This window comes from Pelobates fuscus, chromosome 1, assembly GCF_036172605.1.
Source record: "Pelobates fuscus isolate aPelFus1 chromosome 1, aPelFus1.pri, whole genome shotgun sequence".
NCBI lineage: Eukaryota > Metazoa > Chordata > Amphibia > Anura > Pelobatidae > Pelobates > Pelobates fuscus.
The window spans coordinates 176,116,786-176,131,983 of NC_086317.1; the positions used below are offsets into that span (position 1 = coordinate 176,116,786).

Here is a 15,198-nt window from a genome sequence, read left to right on the forward strand (position 1 = left end):
AAAATAGTTTATTATTTTTCATATTTATAGTCAATATAGTGTTTTGTATACATATAGTTTATCAAAAGGAAGCCCTATTTCTCATTTTAAAAATTTTACATAATCTGCATGGGTGTACAGAAATGGTGAAAATGTAAGAGTGCCAAATAGGCCTTGGTTACAAATGCCTCACTTCTCAAAAGGGCCTTGTAGTCACTGTAGATGCTTAATTTCATTGAAATGATTTCATTCTGAATTTAAAACATTTTAATGCTTTATGATAATTCTAGCGTGTCCTTTGTAGAATTGTTTTTTTAATTCTTATAGCCCATTTTGAAGCTTTTCTTGTGTAATAACTAAATATGCTTTGCTTTCTTGTATTTTTCCATTCCTTCCCCTCAGAGATGTGACTCTCCATATTTCCACCTATCTCCAGCTTAAATATGGGAAATTGTTCAGTTTAGCCCAACAGGAATGTTAATCATGCCTCGACCCTGGGGGGGAATTGAAACATTGCACTTTTTCCAATAAACCTGCTGTGTAACTGATTCTTGAGTGCCTGGACCTCAACTTTGTTTATCGACTCAATTGGTAGCAGGTTTTGTCAACTTGAGCTATCCAGAAAAGTAAGGTTATAGGAGCATAGGTTAAGGAGTTGTATGATATTTATTGATCTAAATATTGCTGGTTGGGCGTTAAAATAAATAAACACCCCACTCAATTCCAAGCATTTAGACATTTTATTGAGCAAAAAGAAACAGTTTAAAGAAAGGTACAGTACATAAAACTGCAATGCAATTTATATACAATATTGATGCCAGTTAGCATTTGATTTCATTAGAAGCATCAAATCTCTGCAACACAATTTACATTACAAATCAAATACAGCTCTGCTACTGAGAGTGGTTTAATAAACCATATTTAAACAGTTTAGAAAAAAGGAAAGTCAGACTTTGTGAAACTAGTGCTTAGCCTTTTAAACAAAATAGAACCTTTCATTACTGCAATCCACTAAATTAAATAACACTTATTGTTTGTGAGGGGGTCTTTTTGGACATTTAATGCAATCCATTAGACGATTCGGACGGTTGAGTCAAAAAGAACACGCAATTTATTTACCACTGACCTACAAGGTCAAACTGAAGACTAGGTAGGAACCATGTTAATGTGCAACATATTTGGAATACAAGAACCAGTATTTCCAGAAGGTAAAGATACGCATTCCTCCCCTCAAAAAAAAAAAAAAAAAAAAAAAGAAATAACCCTAAGCAGAATCACCAAACAAGCTTGCGTTGATGTCATGACCCATATACAGGAATTTTTATGTACACATGTCCGGTTACTGCGCAATGCATTCTACACCACCTCAAGCATTAAGATAATGCACACTTCTGTTTCTGCAATGCCTGAGGGTATACCCATTCATAGAAGCCCATCAAGAATCATTTTAAAAGAACCAACCTTGCATGAGTAATATCATGTGTACTTTTAATACAGTTAACCACAAGTCACATAGACATGTTATTTGTACACAAGTGAGAGTTCATAAACCCACACACTCAACAAGACTGTCTTAACTAGAAATGAGAGCCTATCCTAAAAAGGCAAGAGAGAGGAACCCACACATGCAATGAAGAATTGCCATAGTGAGGCTTGACATGCAAATAGTAGGAGGCATGTTTAATTCCTTCTCCCCAATTTCCAATGCACCCATCCACTTTGAGGTCCACATGTTTTACTAGAGTGAGTTGTCAGGAATCTCAGGTTTTAAAGGAATAGATAAGTCAGCAGGGTTTTCAAATTTGCCCAATATAGGAAATTTGCTTTGCACTAAAAAAAAAAAAAATGCAAGTGTCACTTTTATAATTGAATATATTACAATGAGAAGGGGCCTTTGAAAAATATATTCTCTTAAAATCACTCCTATCCCTTTCCCCAACCCCCCGTCCCCCTACTAACTTTATACATTTATATTACTTATGGTCAAGTTGTTTGACTTTCAAGTTGTTTATTAAAATATTGCAGATATTCCTTCCTTCTTTGTGCAATCATTTTGAGTAATATTTGGTCAGTCAGTTATCTGACCAAAGATCTCCCTTGCCCAACTGTCATGCTTTCGGTTGTCACCTGTTCGTAATGGCATGGAGCATTCATCCAAGTAGCTTTCACACATATACAGAGGCCACGTTCTTTTCTCTGAGAAACAGACCACGCAGCCAAGGATTTATGTAGATCTAGAAAGGGAGGAGATATATGTTGATGCACAAGCTGGATAGCAGTGGAAGAAGTAAAAGTTCTCCTTTGAAGAAGACATATCCAGAGCTTGTCTTGTAGCTGTGGGAAGTTTTGAAAGTTGCTTTTATAAGCTATTCAGAACTTTACTATAGAAGAGGATAAGAGGAATGGAAAAAATAAAAAAAAAAAATAAACCACACCACAAAAACACACCCACGAGTTGTCCATGAATGGCACAAACACATTATCCATGTTCCCACATCATTAAGAAGTCTTGAAACATTAGAACAATGTGTGCCAATTTTAATTAATGAAACTTGTGCACACTTGCGAAAAGAAAATCTAGAGTTTAAGATAAATTTTGGCTGCAATATGCTGTATTATTTTACATGCTCACATTTAACCCCTTAAGGACACATGACGTGTGACATGTCATGATTCCCTTTTATTCCAGAAGTTGGGTCCTTAAGGGGTTAAGGGTTTTGCACAAACTGAATACAGGTTTTGCAGAATACTGCACCATAGGCCTGCCTCCTTAGCTATGCCCATCATACCAGAAAGACTTACTTATCAAAAGGTATGCAAACAGTCTCAGCCAACAGCATTGAGAGAGTGGTTTAATTCACAACCTGGCTGCAGGGTGTCAGAAAAGATAGGCAGGTAGTGTGATATCTTTACTATATGCCTCTCTGGGTGACCTCGCCCAACGAAGGTTCTTTTGCTGTTCAGATCATTTAGTGCGGTCAGTTGCTGAGCTGTGTGCACACATTTGCCAAGGACGTATTTTCTCAAGTGATGGTGTGTGGCTAGAGGCAGGCTTATGGTGCGGCATTCAGGAAAGAATTTGTTTAATATAAATCTATAAAGATTTTTAGAACACAATTACAGCATAATGAGGCAAAAACCTAACAAATGCATTAGAGTAGTATTGGTGCCCTTTAAGGAAGAAGTTTAGATTTTCCAGGTTACAAGATTAAAGATATACTCAACTGAGGCCACTAGTTTCTCTAGTTCTCCGATTACCACCAAGCAAATACATTTGCATGTGACAGATTAATTGGGCGTAATTCCTTTATAAAATAAAGTCATATTTGACAGAGGGTTTAATGTAGAATAAATTTTATTTTCTTCCCTCTTGAAGAAATTCTATAGCATTTACAGTTTCCCCAAGTGCAACACAACAAAGGGGAGGGTGAAAAACAAAAACAAAAACCCCAGCAGATACAAAATAAAGCCGCCTTCTCTCCAGGCAACTAAACAAGAGTCAATATTAACTGCAACATACACACATTAAATATAGTATACAGTCCATGCAGCTGCACAGCCATGTTAGAGGGGATCCTGGTTCCAGCCATCAGTGCATTACAGTCCATAATTAAACATTTCCTGCATTCAGCCAGATTTGAACAGAAGAATTGCAACCTGGCCCAAGTAAAAATATATGAAGTGCTTTGTCTCATGTGTTACATAGCTGCCAAAGTTTCTGCCAACAATGCAGTGCCAAGTTGGGTTGTACTTCTTGTCGAATTCCTGGAGAAAGTTAGAGGAACAAAAAAAAAAAAAAAAAAAATTATTTTTAAAAGAATTAATGGTGAAGTAATCATAAAGCCATATGGTAATTATTTTATCAAAAATACATTACGGATCAGCAAGTTAAGCAAGTTGGATAACTTGCACAGAGTTTGATGCGTTTCTTACGGTTGGTTGTAATATTGCCATTTTTCATGCAGTTAAGGCAAGGTTTATCTATGAACATCTAAAGTTTTCAAGTTAATACAGGAAAGTCGTATTGGATTTTTAAACCTAATTTATCTTAGGTTAACATGCTATTTTACAGCATCACCCTCGCCTTCTGCAAAATGGGAGAGTTAAATAAAAATGCAATACCTTCTTTATATAAGCAGCTATGTCTTTCTCAATGTTGTATTTCTCCATAGCTTGAGTAGCACAGTCTACTGCATCTTGCTGCATGTCCTCAGACATGTCCGCATTCTTGATAACAGCCTTCCTGTCAGACATTGTTCTGTCAGAGAAAACCAGACAATAATATATGAAATAAATTATAGATATCCATATCGATACAAAAAACCCACACCACAGTTAACTTTTTGTAGAGCAGAGCTTCCCAACCAATACTTCAAACTGTCTAAGAGAGTCCAGCAATTATTTTCCTAAGGAGATACTGAAAAAACATTGATCAATGGTGGTCTCATTTAGGACTAGGGTGGGAACTACTGTTCTAGAGAATGGTTTTCACATTAGAGGTCTGCTAGGAGTATGTGCACATCCAAACTTGATTAATATATTGTACACCACTGAATAACTGGCTTCAGCATCTCAATGTCAAAGTGGCTCTGTTATGTGAAACTTATTTGCAACATTATACTTCACATTAGAAAAATCAGCAGTGTTTAATGTCAGATCTTGACAGCCTTCAGTGCTCCGTATGTTGTGGAATATACCTCTTGCCAGCATTATGGGAGATGTACTCCACATCTGCAATGCCACTTACCTAACTTTTGGAAGTTTAGGCTATTCCAGGTATTACCAATTTATAAGTCCAAGCAGTAAAACAAAGCTTAGCTTAAAGGGACAACATAGTCACCAAAACAACATTAGTTTAAATTAAGCAGTTTCGGTTTATAGATCTTGCGTCTGAAGTCTCACTGCTGAATTAAAAGCTAAACCACCTTATGTTTCTGACACAAGAAAGAAAACAAATTCTATCAGATGTTAACTTGCTTTAGAAGTTTTTTTTACGCTCCTGCTCTGTAAACAGAACTGGCAGGCTATTAACAGTGCATGAGAGAAGACATTCTTAAACAGGCTGTGCAATAAAGGAAGTATAAACATTAGATCTGACAATACAGGAAGTGTTTAGGAATGCTGTGCACATTACATCCATGTGGGTGTGACTAGGGCTGCATAAATAAAGGAAGTAAACGCCTAAATTGCAGGGAGTTGAGCAGAGATGCAGGTAGGGGGGGGAAGGGCGGAGTGGCCATGAGCTTTCCATCAAAACTAGATCATTAAGCTAAAGTTGTTTGGGGGACTATAGTGTCCCTTTAAAGAGGTTTTGTCATTAGTCACATCATTTAAAATGGTGAGATAACTGACAACTTACCTTTGCTTGTAGTGTTAGAAGAATGCAAACGTTTGGCAAGTTACTCAGGTAGAGCACCAGGACTACATAACTACCGAGTTGACTAATGGAGCGGTTCCTTTATTCTGCAGTTTAGTAGTTAAGCCATGATTTCTCCACCCCTAGCCACACCTCCCGTGTCTATGACCTAGTCTCCCTGCACACTTCCTGTAAAGTGAACAATTGGATCTGTACACATCAAAACGCATTTATAATTTCTTATCTCTTGCTCGGTTAATTGAATGCCAATACAATGCAGCCTCATGTATGAGTGGCTGAAATAAGATAGCAAAGGTTCCAAGCAAAGCTGGCTCATTACACAGAGCTGCCTGGGTCCAAGAACAAAATGCTTCTCCACCAAAACCCAATCCTCTGCAACTCACTTCCTACATTCATTATGATATTAAAGGCATACTATAGTGCCAGGAGTGCAAAGCTGTATTCCTGGCACTATAGCTCTCTCTGCCTCCCCCTACGCTGCTGTAATAATAAAAAAATAAAAAGTTAAAAACCCCTTTATTAACTTACATGATCCAAGCGCTGGCATTGCTCCCGTGTGTGTGTGTAATAAAAAACACACACACGAATCAATGCTTTTCTATGGAGAAATCGCAGACGCTGGATGTCCTCATGCAGAGCGTGAAGACTTCCAGCATCAATTACTGTACCAAAAGTCTGTTGGATCCAGGAAGTGCCTCGAGTGGCTGTCTAGTAGACAGCCACTGGAGGCAGAGTTAGCGCTGCAATGTAAACATCGCAGTTTCTCTGGAACTGCAATGTTTTATTTTGCAGCACTGAGTGCTATAAGGGACACTGCACCCAGACCACTTCAATGCTGAAGTGGTCTGGGTGCCTATAGTGTTCCTTTAAAAGTAAACGTCAAGAAGACAAAGCCCAAAAAACAAGCCAATGCACTATAGGGTCTAATGTCCTGCTGGTATTGGGTGTAAGGGATGGGGAATCGTGCCCTAGAGAGATGAACCAGCTTTGCTTTGAAGCTTGTAGACTTCTTCACTATCAAAGAAACAGTTTCACTTTGAATGGATATTGCCCAGAATTAGGCAAGCTGGTGGTAGGCAAAAGAGGAGTGTCTCAGCTTAGCTGGAGAACTTGCAGAATTAGATAGTCATATCTATAGTTCTAAATTAGTGATTACAGCCAGCTTTGCAATAGGTTTCTGAGAAAACTAAACAAACCGGTAGAGTTGCACATATTGTTCCTTGCAAAGCTATGCACCAGTTTTCATCAACTGGTGTCCCTCAAGCCTCAACACTTAATCAAAATGCAGTGCTGCCAACCCATAAGGGTCTCAGGTGTGATTTTTCTTTAACATGTTATTACAGGCAGCTCCCATGGGAGGGGGGAGGAGGAGGGGGTGGAGGTAGATCGGTCAGCATTGTGGCACCCTACCCAGAGACACTTGTCACCCCTTGGCAATTCACTATATTTCTTTTAAATCTCTGCAGTCATTAAAACACGGAAGTGAAAATCCTGCTCTGTCAGGATCTTCACTTTGGCACAGAGTGCACATCATTAGAGAGCAGATATGACATTAATATGCTATTGCTACGCCCTCTCCTCTTTACAGCACCAAGCATCTAACATGAAGACTTCTGACAGAACAGGATACACTCCAACCCTGCTCAGTCACAATACAAATGACAGGGGAGATGAAAGCTATAAATAGCGAAACAAGGGACATTAAAGGGATCTTCATCTTGGATCTAAAGAGCACCATGTCATGGGCAGGCCTTGTCAAACAGGTTTTCTGAAGAGTGGTGTAGATGTAAAAAGGGGAAGATCCACAAACTGAATTAGCCGGCTGGTTTCCATGGAGATTGCCCCAGTTAAAAAAAAAAAAAAAATTGCTGTCAGAGAACGGTTATTCTACATCCTCCCGGCCTGCTTATTTCACAAGGAGATGGTGAATAGAATCAAGCAATCTGGGGCCCCTAGCTAACCGCCTGATACTAGGCAGCTGCCTAGGATCACCTTATGGTTAATCCTACTATAACAGCTGTAGGCTGTTTTCATGCACTTTGTTTTATGAAGACCAAAAAAGTTAAATGTGAACTATTACATGGCCTACATCTCTCTGTACATTATGCATCAGGTCACATCCTTTAACCCATTAAGGACCAAACTTCTGGAATAAAAGGGAATCATGACAAGTCACGTCATGCGTCCTTAAGGGGTTAATCAGAGGACAGGTAAACATGCAGAGATCACAGCAATGTGTTGTAATGGAGTAGCTTTTGAACATATAGCAGGCTGTATCAACTATCATATTCTACAAAGATTCTGACAATAACATTCCAGGAAGGCTATCAGAACAACCAACGAAATAACCTGCTTCAACGAAGGAGGTTGATCTATGACCCCCCTTCAATTATAACTTTAGAGTCATTTTGCTGATAATTTGTTCTTGCAGGCATGAAATCATTGTATTTAACATGAGAGACATGCATAAACTGCATGTCAACCTCCACCCTTAATGAACGGTGTGTGTGTGTGTGTGTGTGTGTGTGTGTGTGTGTGTGTGTGTGTGTGTGTGTGTATGTATATATATATATATATATATATATATATATATATATATATATATAGAAGAAAAAAAAAAATACAAAAAAAAAAAAATAAGGGGAGGGGCACAAAATCATTACACTTGCTTCCCATTATAGAGATTATGATCCATATGCCCTCTGATAAATAAAACGTTTACAATTTTAGTGGGGTCATGGTAAGAATTAGGTCTGAAATGGCTGGTCATCAGCAATACGCAGCATGGAATGCAGGTGTAACACCACGTTATTTAGCAAATCCCATAGTAGACAGTGCAAACGGGCCGATATTGGTCCTAAACTCGTACCTCGGATATAAAGGACGGACCAGCAGAAGACGGTTAGTGACACTTCACGAAGGACACCCACCTTCCCCTCCACAGGGAAAACGCCACCACCCACGCCTTGGAAGTTACCGACAATCCCTTAGAGTTGGATTATCTGACCATGTCCACATTAAGCAGGGAACAGAGAAACAGGAATACCGAACGTTCCATTTATTCACCATCTCACCTTTCACAGTGTTAAGCAGCCAAACACAAGTATCAACCCCCTCGCCAATCTGTATGTCTCTCCAGACTTGATGAGCGTTCTAAAGCTCGCTGTCCCTCTGAAATAGCACCTCCTCCCCTTGCAGTGGCTCAGCCAACCGATCCCGCTATTGGTGGAGGCCGCGCCTCTCCCCAGCAATGCAGGCATTTTCCTTTCGCTGGTCTGTGCCTACATCTTATTTCATCCCACAATGCTGTGAGAAAATTGCAGAACTCGCGGTCCAAAACGAAGCGAAACGTAAAACGACCCGTAATATACAGTTTATACATAAAGCACTGCTAAATGCATGCAACAAGCCGATTAATCTCTGTAGGCGGCTTGTTGTTAGCTATACCCTTATACCGTCGTCCTTTTTTAAGTTACAGCTTAAAAGGTCAGTCATAACTTTTTTTATTCCCCTCAGATATGGGGTTGGATCATTCCTATGGTATTTATACTTAATTATTATTATTTTTTTTTTATATTTGTCATCCTGCATCTCACGACTGATACGTCATAGTGATACTGATAGTATGCAATAAGTAGTAAAGCAAATGCAACCTTGCACGTCGGTCCTATCATGATACGAAAATTTGCGCTAATAGTTTTTTTTTTTTCCTTTTGAAAGCTTGTTGCAGTTGAAAAATCAAGAGGTGTTGGGGCATGCATGCAGAAGTAAAATAAATTAATAAATGACTTGCTTCATATAAGCTTTCTTTATGCTGCTTTCTGTTAGTGATTGAAAATTGGTAGCTGTCTGGTGCCCACTATCTTTGGTTTTGAGGGTAACTTAACCTTAACCATTCCATCATAGGGGGCTCAGCAATCCTAAATTTTATCTCAAGACGGTGGCTCATATTGCTTAACCCTTTCTTTACTGTCCACCAATAGCAGCAAATAATACAACAGTAAGAAAAAATGGTAACCATAGTGATAGGCCACATCCATACCAAGTCCCAGTATAATAGTCAGCACATCTCCACACATTTCCTTTCTTTGCTGCTCCGACCAAAGATAAGTACATGACAAAATTTCTCTCATACTATACTACTATTCTCTTATTAATTTTTCTGATTACTAACTTATCTCCTTATATCTTCCTCACTACCCTTTGGCTCCATTTTCTCCCTCTCAACGTTTATTTGGCGCCCTTTTGCGCCTGTTTTCCGTTCTGTTCGTCTGTTTTCGTGAAAGAATTCTAACCAGTTCGGCAAATTCTTCACGAACACATGCCGTTTGTTTGTTTTGCCGCGTACGGCTACTTTTTATTCAAACGGTCAGTGCATTCGCCTGTTTCCTATTCGTTACTTTCATCTATTTATCCCATTGAATTTGTCTCTTTTTTGCCGAATGTTCGGCTCTTTAACTTGACGAATTGACTGTATTTTGGCCGCAAATCTGTCGAGATTGCCGGCGGCCATTTCCTGACTTCCTATCTGCCGATCTGGACCCTGGTGAGCTCCCTAACTATACCCTCCTAGGTTATACTAGTTTGGGGTGATTAACTCCTGCTAGTCTCCTCTACTCTGATTTTAGCTTTATCCCATACAATTATACTGATTATATAGTTGTTATTCTTTTTTGGGGGAATATCTCACAGCACTACCATGCCCAGATTCAAAGTGCCTGCCAGCCCCTCCTCCCCTAGAGAGATGGACAAGCCCCAGGATAACCCATCTTCCAATTCTGCTTCCCCTTCTTCTGTTGGGGACCCTGTGCCCCTGTCTGGTGAGACCCAGTCCCTGGCGCTACAGCGCTCAGTCTCTGACGCCATTATGGCTGCTATGGGCTCCATGTCCTCTGTCCTCTCACAGGCCATACTTGCACGCCCTTTGGCCACAGAAGGCTCGGCCTACTGACCCTATATGGGAGGCACCAAAAAAGGCTACTGCCAAATCCAGTCACTCAATTCTCCCTGCCTCCAGAACCAACACGACAGCGTGCCTATGTCATGCAAAAGAGCTTTTCCGCGCCAGGTAGAACGGGCGCGGCAATGGAAATGTGCTAGAGCACAAAAAGAGAGCGACTACGACTCAGAAATTGGGTCTAGTGAGGAGGCTGACGCTGAGTCTCTGGATGACTCAGATGATGAATTTTGTGGGCAGAAATCTGACTCTTTTGGCCCTGCTCACTCCGCGGTGTTTGCGGGTGGCCCTGGGAGTGACTCCCCCGCTACTGCGGGGTCCACCCTCATGGATCCGTCTGGGGAACCCCTGTTTGACCTGGATGCTCTTCATCATCCGAGGTCGGCGGAATGGCTTCCGGCGGACCATGTGGCATGGTACCTTGAAAATGGGGTACGATGCCCCCTCAGTAAGGCGGCCCTCAACTTAGGGCGGAATGCCCAAGACCATTGGTACCTGGCAAAGTCTGTGAGAGGGACCCAAAGATGACCCAATTCCTCTCCAAAATGGGTTGGAATCCCTGCAAGGGTCTAGATTCAGCACTTAAATCGTGCCAAGATAAACATCTCGACATATTTGGCCCTTTAGCCAAACTGTTTGACCTACCTGAAATCGCCAGAGCCGAGAACCGGCAAGTTGACCCGGGAGGAACTCCGTGGCTGGGTGCAGAGGGCTATCTGCATTGCGGGCAGCATAAATACTCCCTGGTCCATTGAAAGGCGTAAAGCCATTCTCTTCAAGATTGAACCCAAACTGGCCCACCTTGCCCTCACAGAGGCAGACAAGGACGCCTTTTATTTGGGGACTCCTTAATTAAGGACCTGGGACGCTTTGTGGGTGCATTCACAGCCCTAGATAAGGCCCAATTGTCCATGAAGAGGGTGTTTCAGGGGCGGGTCTCTACCAGGGCCGGCAGATTCAGTGGTCGTCTGTCCGGCCGTTCCAATTACCATGCCCGTGCATGCAGCAGTCTCCTTTCTTCCCCTCTCACGGAAGACCAGGGCGTTCCAGAGACTTCAGAGGGAACCCCGGTTCCAGACGCCCTTACGGTAAGCTTACATCTACCTCATGTTTCTTCCAATATGTGTGTAAGGGACAGACTCCGTAATTTTTTCAACACCTGGTCAGCCATCACCTCAGATGTCTGGGTTCTGACCACAGTTCGGGGGGTTCACATCGAACTGGTCGACACTCCATGTCACGTTCCCCCGCCTCGCCCTATTTTGCTTTCAACAACCGACTGTGCCTTGATAGACACAGAACTAACGGCCCTCCACGCAAAAGGGGCGATAGAGCTAGCACCGGTGTCCTCCACAGGGGTGATCAGCAATAATTTCCTAGTGGAAAAGAAAGGCGGACAATTGCGCCCAGTTATCAACCACCGTGCCAAAAACACCCTGGTGCGCTATTGTCACTTCAAAATGGAGGGCATCCACCTCCTTCAGGGAGACTGGATGGCAAAGTTGGATTTGAAGGATTCCTACCTGACGGTCCCAGTGGCCGAGTCATCCAGGCACCTGTTACATTTCCTCTGGAAAGGAGACACCTGACGCTTCACGTGCCTCCCCTTCGGACTGTCGTCAGCCCCTTGGTGCTTCACGAAACTGAAGCGCCCCGCCATGGCTTGGCTGCGCAGTCGGGGAGTCCAGCTAGTCGTCTACTTGGACGACATCCTCATCATGGCACATGGACGATGGACCTCCTCTCCCACCTGGGTTTTCTCCTCAACTGGGAAAAATCCTGTCTCTCCTTCACATCGCATGGCATTTCTAGGCTTCACAGTAGATTCCAAAGCGGAGTCACTGAGCCTCCCTACGTCCAAGATACGGACAATCCGCAAGGAGCTGCACTGCGCTCTAACGCGCACCCAGCTATCTCTACGCCACCTGTCATGGATTATTGGCCTTCTGGCAGCATCAATCCAAGCGGTGTTCCCAGCCCCACTTCATTACCGCGCCCTCCAGCGCCTGAAGATCGCACACCTTCGCGGTGGGGCGTCCTATGCGGATATGATCTCCCTGGACTCTGAGACTCGAGACGAATTGACCTGGTGAATACACAACCTCTCGGTGTCATGGAGTAACACTTCCGGGTTCTGACACAGCTCTGACGTTATTTAGGGAGACTGGGCCAGAGAGAGGGTGCTTGGTGATTGATTGTGTGAGCTGCCTCCGCGAGACCGCGGACTCCACTGGCTCAGCTACTTGGAGCTACTTCCACCAGACTTACCTCTCCACAAGCTCTGACAAGCCGTTCCAGCCTTTGAGCAAATGCAAGGATTGCTGCATACCATAAAGGATTACTGGAGAACGGATACTTTGCTACTTTACAAGTGGACCATATCTCTGAACTATTGGAGGACTACCCATATTAACCTTATGTATATCTTTCAGCTAATTGTCTGCAATATCATTTATTAATGAACTAATGCTTGCTTACTCAAATCTTCATTGCTACAAGTTACTAATCTCATGAAGGACAACTCCCATCATGCTTATTTACTATGAACTGTTTCTTGCTTTGCAATTACATTCAGTGCTTCAAGTTACTAATCTCATGAAGGACAACTCCCATCATGCTTATTCACTATGAACTGTTCTTGCTTTGCAAATATCCTTAGCTACTTGATTATTGTTCCTATTGAAGATTATTCTCATGAACGAATGTTACTTAATGCATCTCTTAATAATGAACTTTGTGTTGTTGATTTCTTGCACTTCTTCTTATTGGATTATTGCCTAAATGCAATTCATTTAAGTGTAACACTTATTAAAACTTCGGTTGAATCAAGTTACCAGTGATTCTCTCTTTTCTTAAAGCTACAGTATTTGATACTTAAGGATTCTCCATTTCTTCACTATTGTAATTAGGGAGATTACAAGCTGCAGTTGAGTTCCAATCCAAATCACCCCTAGTAGCGTAACACTCGGCTTGGAATGGCAAGGCCATCTTCGGCTCCCAACCAAAGTTCACGGTGGACTCAGACGCCAGTCTCCACGGCTGGGGTGCCCATTGCAAAGGGGTGGCTACCGGGGGTCGCTGGTCGGCAGACGAATCCCACCTCCACATCAATGCTCTAGAACTCCTAGCGGGTTCATTCGGGATCCGGAGTTTCGCAAACGGGTTGCCAGCTCATGCATCCGCCTGCGCATGGACAACATCTCAGCAGTCCGCTATGTCAACCACATGGGTGGCACTCAATCTGCAATCCTGGCCCGCTTGCGAAGGACTTCTGGGCCTATTGCTTGGACAGGAACCTGGTGGTCCAGGCAGAATACCTTCCCGGGCTCCACAACACTCTCGCGGACTGGAGTTCACGCTATCTGTCGGACAACAGCGATTGGGAATTGCATGTGGGTGTATTCTCCACTATATCGTCCATATGAGTCCTTTTGCCATCGACCTCTTCGCGTCCAGGCTCAATACCCAATGGTTCTACAGCTGGTGCCCGAATCCAACCGCAGAGGCAGTGGAAGCCTTCCTACAAGACTGGACTGGCTCACTCCTCTACGCCTTCCCCCCGTTTGCCATGATCCCTCGGGTCCTGCTCCAAGTTCGCCGCCAAATGGCCGACCTGATCCTACTAACCCCATTCTGGGGGACCCAATCCTGGCTCCCACAACTCCTGGAACTGGCAGTAGACGTGCCCAGACTGCTGCCATCTTTACCGAACCTCCTCCTGAACCCATCGGGCCTTCAGCATCCCCTCCTAGCGGATGGGTCTTACTGCTGCTCGCGTGGAGGATTTCGGGAGTCCCTGGGAAATCCAAGGGGTTTCAGACGCAACTCGACTCCTCCTGGCTGACGTATGGGCTCCCGGGACTAGACGAGCAAATGGGACCGCTTGGAGAGCTTGGACTGGCTGGTGCCTGGCTCGGAACTGGGATCCCGTTTCAGCACCTGTGACTGCTATTCCTGACTTCGTTGTTTAAAGCAGGTCGGGCATATCGCACGATTAATTTGTACAGATCGTCCATCTCCTTGGCTCACCAAGGATTTGACGGCTGCCCAGCAGGCCAACATCCGTTACTGTGCCGCTTACTTAGGGGCTCACGCCTGTCGCGCCCCCGTACACCTCGTTACTCATCTACATGGGACGTTTCCTGCGTTTTGTCGCTGTTCTTCTCCTGGCCGCCTAATGCGGAGCTCTCCCTGTGACAGCTGTCGGCCAAGTTGGTCTGTTCTGTTTCATTTCATGCAAACGGGTATCGGATGTAAGCGCCCTGGACTATGATGCTAGGTCTTTCACTCCGGACGGGGTGACGTTTAACATCTCCAGACGCACCAAGACCGTTATTCGATCGGTTTCTTATCCGAGCTTCCTTGGTACTCCGGCCCTATGTCCGGTGACCTGCTTACGGGAATATGAACTTCGGACGAGCGCACATCGTGCCAAGTCATCTCCCCAGCTCTTTCTCTCGCTTCGTCACCCCTTTTCCCCTGTGTCCAGTACTACGTTGGCTCGCTGGATGAAATGGGTGATGTCTCTGGCCGGCGTGGATACGTCCATCTTTGGTGCCCACTCAGCCCGAGGGGCATTGGCGACGTCCATGGTGAATTCAGGTCCACGTCTGGAAGACCTGATGAGAATGGCCGACTGGTCCCGCAAATCCACTTTTCGTGAGTTTTACTTTCGACCTTTGCCTCACGTTTTTTCTGCGGTTATTGATCAGCTTTAAACTTGCAATATGAGCCTCCGTGTCTTGACATAAAATTACATGATTTTGCTATTTCATGATGAAAAGTCATGATTTTATGAAAGACACGGAGGCGAGTATTGTCCCACCCTTCATTGTTATTTCACTGATTTATTTATTCTCTCCTGCAGGTTTTCCAGGGTTGGTAG

At 43.4% G+C, this 15,198-nt stretch overlaps 1 protein-coding gene across 2 annotated transcripts; it reads right to left on the reverse strand.

Moving 5' to 3' along the window:
* Positions 1 to 3,316: 3,316 nt before the first annotated feature.
* DYNLL2 (dynein light chain LC8-type 2) lies at positions 3,317 to 8,534 on the reverse strand. Of its 2 annotated transcripts, none has more exons than XM_063452920.1 (3): positions 8,431 to 8,534; positions 4,102 to 4,237; positions 3,317 to 3,744 (listed from the first exon to the last, which is right to left on the reverse strand). In XM_063452920.1, the coding sequence occupies exons 2-3, from the start codon at positions 4,231 to 4,233 to the stop codon at positions 3,607 to 3,609; spliced, it is 270 nt and encodes an 89-aa protein (XP_063308990.1). In that variant the 5' UTR covers positions 4,234 to 4,237; positions 8,431 to 8,534; the 3' UTR covers positions 3,317 to 3,606. The 2 variants fall into 2 exon arrangements, with proteins under 2 accessions (XP_063308990.1, XP_063309000.1); XM_063452930.1 differs by lacking the exon at positions 8,431 to 8,534 and adding an exon at positions 8,226 to 8,424.
* Positions 8,535 to 15,198: the final 6,664 nt, after the last annotated feature.

What these genes read in the sequence shown, in the direction of transcription:
- DYNLL2 (XM_063452920.1), bottom strand. Translation starts at nt 4,233, where the DNA reads ATGTCTGACAGGAAGGCTGTTATCAAGAATGCGGACATGTCTGAGGAC. An exon ending in TAGCTGCTTATATAAAGAAG is followed by an intron (nt 3,745 to 4,101) that starts GTATTGCATTTT and finishes AACTTTCTCCAG; the next exon opens with GAATTCGACAAGAAGTACAA.